The sequence below is a fragment of the Scleropages formosus genome, chromosome 19, assembly GCF_900964775.1.
Source record: "Scleropages formosus chromosome 19, fSclFor1.1, whole genome shotgun sequence".
In the NCBI taxonomy this organism is placed as follows: domain Eukaryota; kingdom Metazoa; phylum Chordata; class Actinopteri; order Osteoglossiformes; family Osteoglossidae; genus Scleropages; species Scleropages formosus.
In genome coordinates this window covers 10774773-10787110 of record NC_041824.1, presented here as the reverse complement: position 1 = coordinate 10787110, position 12338 = coordinate 10774773, and the positions used below count along the sequence as shown (strand labels likewise).

Here is a 12338-nt window from a genome sequence, read left to right as displayed (position 1 = left end):
ACGTCGCGCTCCATCGCACCCCGGTCCCGCCGACGCCATTTTGTAGGGACGAGGACATCTGTCCGCGAACCTATCCGATGGTCCGATGGTCAGCACTTATGGTCCAAAATTTGCCCCCAAGCAAAAAGGCAGAAATCCATTCTGGTTCTTTCCACATGGTCAAAGATGGTTCCGCATTAAGGTCAGATTTCAGAAGTCGGAGCGATGGTTGAGCGCGCGGACTCCTTGGAGTTTGTCCACGGAGGCCCCACGAGGGACCTTGTGTGCCCCCCCACCCCGCCCGATGTACCCAGTTTCAAAGAAATACACAGCTGCACAAATGAGTCAAATTGTAACTGCACCGCATAAAAGCACCAGCTAAATAATTCCTCCAGCCGGCGAGGGCGGGTTGTTTCGCCTCTCTCCATCCCTCCGTGGCAGAAATTATTCAAGGAGATCCATTCTTGTGGCCCGAGGACGCGAAGAGTTAAGAGCTCACAAGTACAGTGTTGCGTAATCAAAGGGAAGGAGATTGAAGCGCCCCGAAATGACTTCATTAAACTCTAATGATCTGGAGATTTCCATCATCGGCGTCCCAAGGCCCAGTGTGGACGTACACAGTGCATTTGCGTGATGGATGTTCTCGCTGCCCATCCGCTGCCACATGGCCCTCCAGCGTGAGCTCCCCTACGCCACCCGGTGCCACCCGGCAGCGCCAAATCGGTCACTTATTTACATCCTCGCGAAGCAGACGGCGTCGTGTAAGTAGCTGAAAGAGGTAATTCGGGGAGCAAATCATCTCTATTAGGCATTGTAATTAATGCTAAATATTAGTCATTAACATGTTACGCAACAATAGTCAAGGGCTCTGCCAGTTTGGAGTGGAAGCTGCCGGAAGAACCGTCTTCATACCGCACCGGAGCAGGTGAGGAACAGGGCCGGTTCTATAATTTTGTCGAACCCGGGCAATCACCCGGGGCGCCGGAATTGGAGGGAAACGATTTTTTGCTATCAAAATGTAAAAATAAACGGTAATCTTGGAAAGAAAATTAAAAACTTGCTTAAAAATAAATTGTTGTATTAGATGGTTGAAAATCTCCTGCCTTACGCAGACATTGTATGACGCATCTTTAAAATGCCGTAGCTTCGCAACGGACAGTCGCTCTGTGCAGTAAATAGTGCGCTTGTTCCCTTAACCGATTTCGGTCTTTAAAGTTCGTTTTCGGTTGGTTTTCAAAGTACAAATTTTGTGTTCCCTGCACACATAACTTTGACATGTGTTACTGTAAATAATTGTAAAACAAAATCCATCTCACTTATTTAATGCTTTTCTCCACAGCCACTTACGATGACTAACCCATTTACAGAGCTGGGTAATTTTACCAGAGCAATTTAGGGTAAGAAACTTGCTAAAGGGTACTAAACCCAGAGGTGGGGATTGAACCTACGACCTTTGCATTTGAGCAGAGTGACTCCAACCACTATACCAGCGCGCTACTTCACAGTTATTGATTTCCGAAGAGTGACAAGCAACTTTCTAAATTAATTTTTTATTTCATCCGCATGATCTGCGCGTATCTATACGTTAAATAAAAAAATTTTTTTGTCAGTATCGTCATACTTCGTTCTAACACTCAAGCACAGAAGAGGGGTCTGGGCGCTGTGCAAAAACAAGACCCCAATTTTCCCATACGGTAAAGCCTTTATGAAAGTGTGTATGCATTAACCGGGTTGGGACGAACTCAACTTTGAAATTAGTTTGCGGTTCTGAATTGCCTCTTGGTTAGAGAGCCCTTTTCGTTCCAATATGAACACGAAAACACGCCAGTTATGAGAGGAACTCATTCTCAGCGCCGCTTTATTATTCTGCATTCTGTTCTATCCACCTTGCCGTGAGGCACAGGCATCAGAGCCACCCAGCAATGCGTTTCGGGCAAGAACTGCGGATGCTGCGGGCGCACTAGAATATAGCTTTGAGGGAGTCATTTATTTTTTATTCATAGGTAATAGAATAATATGGATATGAGGAACAACTGAAACGTTCCATCCCGAGGCACCAGGGACAAATAGCGGTGTCGACCGGGGGGCTCTCGGTAGCGGTTAACCGTATCTTTATGTATGTACTTATTTCCAAATGTAGTTAATGTACGAGCGCGCGCCTGGGATGGGGAGAACCTCTCCGCACCGTGCCGTTCAACACTAACGTGAAGTCAAAGACTGTGACTTCAATGCGAAAGAACAGTCGTTCAAGACCGCGTGCAGTTTCGAGGAACAAAACGCACGACTTGACTTTTAAACCGTTTTCCGGATCTATTTATCTAAAGGGAGCAGCACATGCACGGTCCCCCGTCGAGCCCAACGAAGCCGAAACGTAATTATGTAAGTACAGCCTCTCCTCAACTTACGACATATGCGACTTATGACAACTCGGATTTACGACGGCCGTTCCGTCAACTGTATATATATATATATATATAGCATTATTTTTGAGTCCAGGTGTTTGGCTGTAATGTCTAACGGTGACCGCTCCACCTGCCGTACGATAACACGGACCGGTAGCAGCATGAGGAACCATACTTTTTATCGACTCATCACCGTGTCTATTAGTCACTGCATTTTATTTACCGAACGTTTTGCTTGTGATGCCGTTCAGGTTACTTACATCTGTTTATTTAGGTGATGCTTTTATCCAAAATGACTTACTAGAATTATTTGCCCATTTATACAGCTGGGCAATTTAGGATAAAAACCTTGGCCCAAGAGGTACTTGGAGGTGGGATTCAAACCTACAACCTTTGGGTCCGAAGGCAGCAGCACTAACTACTGCATTACCAGCCGCCCCCAGAGTAACTTTGCTTTACTTTACTTTTTTTTAAATGAACAGCAAAGACATGAATGTTCTGGTCTAGCAGAAAAAGCAAACGAGGACAGACTTTAATTAAAGTAAAAGGAATAATGCCGCATGAAAATACTATGATAGTACCGTACTGTATATTCTACATTACTATTACTATTATTTTAACATGGATAATGTGTGACATTTGAAAAAAAAATAACAAAGCATTCATTCCTGTTAATTCTTTATACATCCCTGTTGTTCAAATACAACCCTAGAAGGAGGTTTGCGATTTACAACCACGCCTTCAGAAAGGAACCCCACCGTAAGTCGAGGAGCACCTGTAAATATGATAGTAATTCCAAAGAATTACCAGGCTGGAGGGTAAACTGCCCGTCCACATCCCACTCAGTGCGAAAACGGGGGAGTCCTGTGTAAGCGATGGTCAGTCCAGTGGTCCAGATGCCAAAGCTCTGCTTGCAAAGACTGTCGAGACCTCCAGAGAAAGCCCGAGGACTAATCGTCTAACATTTCACTCGAGACGCAATACGGTGTTAAACCATTTCATTTTACATCGCACAAATACTTTGCCTTCAGAAATTAATAAGCGTAAATTTATTTTTAATGCTCAGCTCTATATTGCAAGAGTGCTGGCGAACAAAACAGAAGGCTTAGCTCAGGGCTTCCCCTGCAACCCTTCGCACACACAATAATAGGGAAAAACGTGCCAGATCCGGCTGGTCTAATGACCATATATTATATATCTATATCCTTTTCCTAATGGCATTGCTTTTAAGGACACCGTGGCTAAGGAGTCCTGCGTCTCTGGCCGAAGCACCGGAACGGCCGTTTGTCCGGCCCAACAGGCCTGTTCCGGGGAGAACAGAGTCCGCCACGCTTTTACACGAGGGCTTAGCAATTTGTGGGCATGCGTTTAAGGGCGACTATCCATCACAGTGCCGAGTCAGGGGTTAAAAGAAAAAAAAAAACTGCTGAGGACAGACATAGTTGTAGGCAATGTGGAACACAACGGACGGATCTCAACAGAACTATAAATACATTATTGGTCAGAGCCCCTCCTCTCCGCAGGCACATTCTGCTCTGTTTTTGCCCCAGGCTGGCATCACTTATGTTAAACTATGCACTCGCCCCTCTGGCAGGAGCGCAGGCTTCGCCGTGCACAATCCATCGAGCCGAGCTTCCAGGCCCGGCCCTGCGAAGAGAAGAGGCGTTTCATTTAAACGCGGAGTTGAAACAAAAGCGCAAACCGGCAGCCATCTGGAATCGAGACTCGGACGAAACGACGAGCCGCGGTTCGGTGTCGCGCGATCGGAGGCAGCCCTTTCGAGGCGCCCGCTCTACGAGAGCGCTCCCTTCCACTATTCCTACATATTTACGAGGAGAGGGAGATGTCCTGGGGATCTCACCAGGATACAGAACCCTGCGCACGGCCACATTTCCATTTCGATGTTCCTTGCTATAGGACACAGTAATTTATACCCTTACAGGATTACTTCAGCTTCCTGAAGCATTTCGCAAAGCAGGATTGCTTAGTTATCTGGATGAATTCTGGGGGGCAAATTAGGATCGTCCATTAGGAAGAGAGTCACGACTGCGGCAGTCAATGCAGTCTTGTCAACGTTTTTAAGACCCTAACCCTGACCGGCTTTGCAAAATACCCCCCGCCCCCCGCACGTGTTTCCAACCTATAGCCCAGGTGGCTGAAGAGTGTTTGTTCGCACAACGGTGCACGAGGCTCCGGCCTTCCCCACGCAAGCGCCAAAGAGCACAACGCGGTCTTCGCAGCCCTTCGGTTACGAGATGGGGGGGGGCGCTATAGGCCGACGAGGAAGAGACCGGTATTTATGGACACCTTTCTCCCGTTCTCCTTAAACACACCAGCTGGGCTCCTCGCCTCACTCCAGACGCAATCTCAGGTGAGATCTCCCATTAAGCCGACCCCCAGGCAGCGCTCGCTAATCAAAGCAGGAAGCGTTCTCTGTGAAGATTAGCGCCGAGGAGCCACAAACAGGAATCGTGAACAGGTAAGAATGTGCAAAATACGTCCCGCTGCCTCTTTCATACTAGGGTATTAAAATGTGATGCTTAGGAGGCAAGAAACTTCACTTCAGGCCTGGAAACAGTTAAGGCTGTACATTTTCTACCATATGATGGGCCCTTCAACTCAATATCCTCACACCCTTTGAATTTTCATAAATGCCAGGACCAAAAAAAAAAAGAAAATGCATGATGAGAGCAGTTTAAGCAGTGATGACTTTATTCCACAGTACAACATTGTTAAATATCCCAAACAATTTTTTTAATAACAAAAATGCACTCTAGCTGAAGACCAACTTATCTGGTTTTCATGCTAAAATTAAAGCTCTGAAATCAAGTATGAAGAGATATCTGGAGACACCAGACAAAAGCACAATACATTCTCATCACTGGCCAGAAGAAGGGGGAAAAAAAAAAAAATCCAAATTGCACTTACAACAGTGCAATATTCAGCAGTCATTTGGCATTTATCCCCCCCCCATGAAGAAATGTGTACATCTTTTGCCCAAAGGAAACGCTATAAATATTTTGGAAGAGTGTTATTGCTAATGACATTTCCCTATGGAATGCTTGGACAGAAGGACAATAGTTCTCCATCAGATACCTATTTGCAGTAGAACATTAGAAGAACATCAGGACTTTCTGAAGTATAAGGAGAAATAACACTCTATAAACCATACCTGGAGGCTCATCCTTACAACTTCAGCTTACAAGAAGGCCTATTTGCAGTTTTTTTTCCCCCCCTGTCCGCTTCCTCGCTCAAGTTAAGTGCTTTTTAAGGAATGATCATACATATTAATATTCTATATATTCTCTATATAAAGCCTTTGAGTGAATCAAATATTGAACCATTTGCTTCCTTCTTTATACATTCTGAGTAGGTTTCCTCAACACTACATGAAATGCAAAAAAAAAAAAGAAAAAAAAAATCCAACTGAAAAATTCAGCTGTAAACAGTACTCTATCAAATTACATCCTTGTTTCATCCTTTCACTTATACTGTAATTTAATATATTATTTATTTTGGACCTAATAATTAGACATTTCAGGAAATTAGTCCAAGGATACATGGACAATATGCTGTGACCCTGAGATGAATTGCTTTCATCACCACTTACAGAAGTACATGGTGGATGTAAACGTGATTTGTCTAGGCAGCTCTTTATGCGTGTTGTAACAGTGCTTAGATGGTTTTCAAGGAGCGGCGAGAGAGAGAGAGAGAGAGAGAGACCGATACAGCAGAGCCACGTGCAAGAGCGCTGCTTCCGTGACCCCAAAGGTCATCTGATCAGAGCCCGGTACAAGCAGAGCGAGTGCCTCAGTGCCGGGTCCTGTTCCATGCAGAAGACCAGGTCCCGCAGGCTGACCCTGGTGACCCTGTGGACCGACGACTGCTTGACGACAGAGGAGGCCGAGGAAGCAAGAGCGCCAGGTGCCTGCAGAAGAGCGAGTGAGACGAGGGGAGAGAGAGAGAGGGAGAGAGAGAGAGAGAGACTTCAGAGGAAATGGACTCCCAGGGAACCCTGAGAGAGGTCCACTGACCCAGTCACGGGATTAAGTCCAGTGCTCCGGGTGTACATTAACTTCACACATTTCATACCCTCTCCAGGAGTAGAGACTCCATTCTTTGTGCACACGGACACTGTGGAGAGAGATGTGTTCCCAGGTTCGAAAATTACACCAGCAGCTCTGCACACTGACCCAGCGATAAACATGAAAGAATGTTGGGGGGGGAGTATTTCAAAGGTAAATGAAAAGGAGGCAGAGAAAGCCCTACTTCACGTCAAAAGGATTTCAGGATCTTCGTGGCCTCTGCGCTGTCAAAGTTTCATCAGCCGTTCCCCTGGGTTCAGCGCGAAGGCCTGCGACACGCGACGCCGTCGCCCACACGGACGTCGGCAGCGGGAAGCGAGGCCCGGAGCGCGCGGCCGGGAGCGCGAGGCTCGGCTTGTCGGGTGCCATCTTTCGCACCGAGCAGGGCGCCCCCGGACGGTGCAGCTGGAGGAAGCGCTGCCCCCTCCGGGCAGGATTGGGGGGCGGGGAAGGCGGGGGCTGCTGCCGTACACCCCCCTCCCTCCCCACAGCTGCACCCACAGAGACCGAGGCCAAGCCTGCAGCTCTCCGCACAATGCATATTCCAGGAAAAAAGGCACTACTGCTGCAAGGCCATCTGGGTAATCTTGTTCAAAGGCTTTGGGTAATATCTTGAATTTATATAGGCAAAAACTAGTGCTTAATTTCCATATCTACCTGCCTTAGGGAGATTATATTAAATAAACCAAAAATTAGAAACTAATTAAACTAAACTAATACAGAAAATTCCACAGTAAGGCTTCTGCTCATGCATAAGGTTCTCCTCCATAATGTATGTTTGTTAACAAAATACATGCTATAGAAGTTAAAATGATGTCTTATTAGTGTGCAAACATTATACATGCAAAACATCTTTCCAGTGGCGCACATATGGGTGTGGGAGGGGACTTAATGCAAGCTACATTAACACAAAGAATTTATTTAAAAAAAAAAAAAAAAAAAAAACAAACAAAAAAAAAAAATAATTGAAGATGAGTCGCTTAACCAGGTAACCAGGTGCGGTAAAATTCAGCCACAAGGACCCACACAAACACAAACTCTTGTCTTAGCCAAACTGGCTCTGTGACTCCAAGGACACAAACGCTCATGTGGTCCTATGTATTTAGGCATAACGTGCGTGTTAATGTGCTTTTTACGTGCCAGTGGGTGGAGATGTGGCTTCTTCACCATCATTCACCATGGGGGGGGGGGGGGGGGGGGGGGGAGGGGGGTCACATCACCCTTGCTGTAGAAATGTGTTGAGACAAAGCAGATCTGATCCCAGATTGCAATGGTGCCCCCCCCCCAGAAAAAAGGCTGTTCTCAGAATAGAAAAAGTGCTTTAAAACACAAGGGGAAAAAAGTGCTGCAGTAGTAAGATCCATTTCTCTACGATGATAATGAACAGCAGGGATCTGTTAAAAAGTAAAACTTCTCTCTCCAAATATGTGGACAACCAAAGTGTTTCATTTTCCTCCACTTGAAAAACGAGCATTTGATGTGCACGACAACATCTGCACTCCCTTCTGGAACTTATTGCACTGCAACACGTGATCATACCTGTGAGATATTTTACAGTTTTCACTCTCAGCTCTTGCTTTATACATGTGGGTGTATTTTAGATGCCAGAGGAAAGACCCAGCATCCCCTCCCATTTGGGTCATACAATTGACTGCAGCAATCGCAATGGAGACAACAGCTCAATGGACCAGTGGAGTTTTTTAATAAAAATAAAAAAAAAAAAAAAAAAACACCACACATGACTCTAATGTACTGCTATTAAACCCCTCCTCAAATTCGAGTCAAATCTGAGCCATTTGCAACTTTTCTCCATCGCAAATGTGGTTTCTTTCATCCGACTGCCACGAGGCTGCACGAGGCCCCCCTCACCAGGCGGGAGTTTTACGTCTTTTACTCAACTGTCGAACGTGTGGATTCCGTCGGTCCGCAACGCCTGGCGTTAAAATAAGAAAGGAGACCGCAGCGCGTGGAGCGCGAAAGAAAGTCCACCTGCACTTGGTGACACACGGTCTCGTGTTGATGGCCACGAGAAGAGGCTACTGGCTGATCCCCACTCAGGGACCACGTCTCGTAGCGGCGACAGCGGATCGACACCCCGGTTGGTCCTAGCAGACATTATTCCAGTGAATTCCCTTCACCGGCGCAATTACTGAGCAACGCTGCAATATCCTTAACGGCTGGGGTATTTGTTTAATATTAAAAAGGCACGCATTCAAAAATACAAATTACTCTAGTTTACCCAAAGGCTGCCCAAAACTTTTGACTTATTAATATTAATTTCAGAAATAAAAACGCACAACTAATTTTATACATAATTAAAACAAGGCCTTCCGTGGAACAAATATTTCAATGTAAATACGTACGAGTGCTTTGATAAAAAAAAAAAAAAAAGGTGAAATATTACATGTGGCTGAGCACATGCATTCATAAAATACATATTTAAATAAATATATAGCATAAGGATTTTACCTGCACGTGACACAATACATCCCTAGTCAAAAGCGGTACATGATGCATCCGCAAATATGTGAAGGAGTAAAGATTACAATTACTCCAGACACCAAAGGCAGGTCTTCCTCCTGACACAGAAGACAACTGTACCAACTCAAGAGTCCTTCCTTCTCCACGATCACACGAAAATGATGTTCTGAATGATCCAGGGAGTTAGGATATTAAAGAGGGACTTGAAGGCAGCCGGTCACAGGCCCCTGGCCACGTACGTGCAAACGGAACAATGTAGCACCCCCTCCCCCAAATAACCACGGAGCGCGGCGAACGTGCTGCCGGACCGAGTGGGATGAGCGTCCGGGTCGGCCGGCGCCGTGTGGTCATCCGCCCCCCTCCTCTGCCCGTTACCCACAATTACCAACCGTGGGCTACCTTTCGTTCTTACGACGCTTCCTCTGCAGCACAGGCATCTTCTTTTTCTCCCCCAAGACCTGAAACGGTGCCAGTGAGCGAGAGAAGCTGGAGTAGTGCTTATGGTCACGGCTTAATCTCGATCGCAAAAATAGAATATAGGTCTGCCGAAACGCCGAAGCACGCGGACGCGCGACGAGGGCGAGCGCGGAAACAAACGAAAGGGGCAGCAATAAACATCCGTGACGGTTCGAGGCGCTGAGGAACGGTCCTCGGAAATTAAGGGGAAAAAATCTCGATCGAGTCACCGCGCCTCCACTGCAGCCTCCCTCCGTGCCCCTCTTCTTCAAAAAGTGAGAAGGGCAACAGTTTTCCTGGTTCGGCACAGAAGGTCGAAGGTCACGTGAGTCACGCGACCGCCCCGGGCCCCTGCGGAGAGGGGGCCGCTCGGCAGTGCAGCTGCCAGCTCAGAGTTGAAAAGGAGGTCAATTCAACAGGATGCAATGGAGGGGCCCCGGGCCATGTCCTAAATGAAACGAAAACCCCTGGGGATCAGCAGTAACCCAACAGCGACGTCCTTTATAATTCCCTGCAACTTGAGGGAGGTGAAAGTCTGCTTTTTCTGTAGTCATTAGCCTGGGAACCTTTTATACAAAAAAGGAAAATAAAAATATTTATTAAAAAAAAAAAAAAAAAAAAAAAAAAAAAAAGACCCCGCAGCAGTATTCAGTTCCAAAAATCCTTCACCTTCATTTCACAAAAATAAAAATAACCCTCGTCCTTTCTCTTCCGGGCTTTCAAATCATTGCTTTTGTAGCACGTCAAACGCGCGCCGATACGAAAAAAATGGAACAAAATTGTTTTGCTTTATTCACCCCGGATAAATAAATAAATAAACGTTCCCACGTTGTAGCTTTGCACCGCTGATGAGGGGAAGGGAGCAGACATTTCACAAGAAAACGTAGGAACAGCTCATTAAATAAAAAATAACCTGGAGCGACGCCTTCAGGAAAGAAATCTCATTAACAGGTTTCGATTTCATCTTTCAATACATTTGTTAGCTAAAAGTCCCTGAAAGTGTTCCATTTACACCCTCCTCAGCCCCTTACACGAAAACAGAGTGAGATGACGCTCCGACGCGAAGGCTTCCTTCGCAGCTGGAGTAGAGCCGTGGTGCAACCTTCACGTATTCATTTATTTACTTGTTTATTTTTAATTAATTAATTGATCGATTCATTAAACTAGAAGAAAATTAATAAATGGAACGACCACGCGTTTAGCATTTCGAGCAAATTCAAATATTGCAAGGCATGACCGCACCTACCTGGTTGACACCCTCGGTGTACCATGTCAACAAGAGAACATTTTTTACATGCCTCTGGAAATAACATGGCTCAGACATTATGTTATTTAAAAAAAAAAAAAAAAAAGAAAAAAAAATCAAAATGGTAATAGAGGAAATGTCTAGGTCTGCCTCAGGGCATCATGCGTTGGACAGCTAGGTACAACATCTAAATGTGTGGCCAACATCTCGTTTGAAGTGATTCTCAAGTTTGGACCCATGACTCATCCAAAACAGGGTTGTAGACACGCGCTGCTGCAGATCGTTGCCGAGCTCACCGGAGTAAACGCTACCGTATTACTGTAAGGCTACTGTACAAAGGCAAGAGGAAAACGGTGTATGCCTTTATTCGTCCTTGTACCGCGCACATAAGAGTTTGTATGTGAAGGCCCGCACGAATCTTATACGCCACTTTTCAGCAAAATCAGACGAAACACACACACACACACACACACACACACACACACACACACACACACACACACACACACACACACACACACACACACAGTCCAAAAGTGCTTACTCCATCCCTTGGCCATTACTTCTCTTTTGACATCATTAAGCGGCAAGCGCGTTACGGAACTTTCCGTGCACGCAAGCAGCCCTTTGGGCTGGATGGCGAATGGATGGAGATTAGGATATTTCTGAGAGGAATCTGCATGCTCAAGTACGGGCAGATTCTGCCCATCTTGCATGTTGCCTTTTGTTAAAAATCTTGCTGAGCGTCTTGTTATTCTCCCCAACTGGTTAATTTTGTTACATCTGAAGGGCAGAAACGCCCCTCGGAGCATCCTCGCTTTCTGCTTCTCGAGCACAATGTCCCTAAACCACTCACCCCCTCCATTGTAAATCCCTTTGAATGCGCTCACACTTTTGTTTTTATAATCATTTCTCATGCTTACAGGATTTTTTTTTTTTTTTTTTTTAATCATCCGAAGGAAAACTACACAAAACTACATATTCAATAAAACCAGATAATTGGCATTACCTTCATTCATTTTGAGGGCGCATAAATCAGGTGTAATGTGAAGCTTTTGAGAAAAAAAAATTGTGTCTGTAACAAACCAGAAGCAAAGCAGAAAAGTTTTCTGCTTAAGGACTGATTTTCATTCCTTTAGTTTTTGCTTGGCGTTTCCCCCCCCTCCCCATCCCCGAGATTACAACCAGCAACAGTGACTTCTCAGAATACCTGGACATCTATTGTTCCCCGTCTCAGTAGGAGTTAAAAATCCAGAGAACTGGATGTGTTTTATGGGCACATCTCAGTACTGCAGGAGCAATGCATAAAACGGTGCACGCCGCCCTCTTCCGAGCCTCGCTGCCCGGTTTGCATTTCCGAGGGAAGCCGCGAGCTCGGCTTCGGCTGCGGGGCACGCCCCTCCGGGCAGCGGCCTCCGGTGCTGGGGGGCGGCGGGCAGGCGGACGGCTGTTTTTGTTCCACAGTGGCCGTTCCTCCGCCCCGCAGGCGCTGCTGGGACGCGGAAGGACGCCAGCATGTGGAAACCTGCACCTGTGGTCCCGCACGATGCGCCGTTCCGGCGGGTGCAGCGCTGCGGGGCGAGAGTCTCGCTAAGAAGGCATGCCTTGGAACGATATGGAAATCCCAGCTAATGGATGCAGGCTTGCTTCTACCTCTGCCATGAGAGCGGTGCTGCCAAAGGACCTGGT

General features: G+C 46.4%; 1 protein-coding gene across 1 annotated transcript in view; it reads right to left on the bottom strand.

Moving 5' to 3' along the window:
- Positions 1-6091: 6091 nt before the first annotated feature.
- Positions 6092-12338, bottom strand: part of LOC108931651 (transcription initiation factor TFIID subunit 4-like) — a 35930-nt gene continuing 29683 nt past the window's right edge. Inside the window, exon 15 of the mRNA XM_029246172.1 lies at positions 6092-6309. Within this exon, the coding sequence (XP_029102005.1) occupies positions 6154-6309 (156 nt within the window). The 3' untranslated portion in view covers positions 6092-6153. The remainder of the gene's footprint in view (positions 6310-12338) is intronic.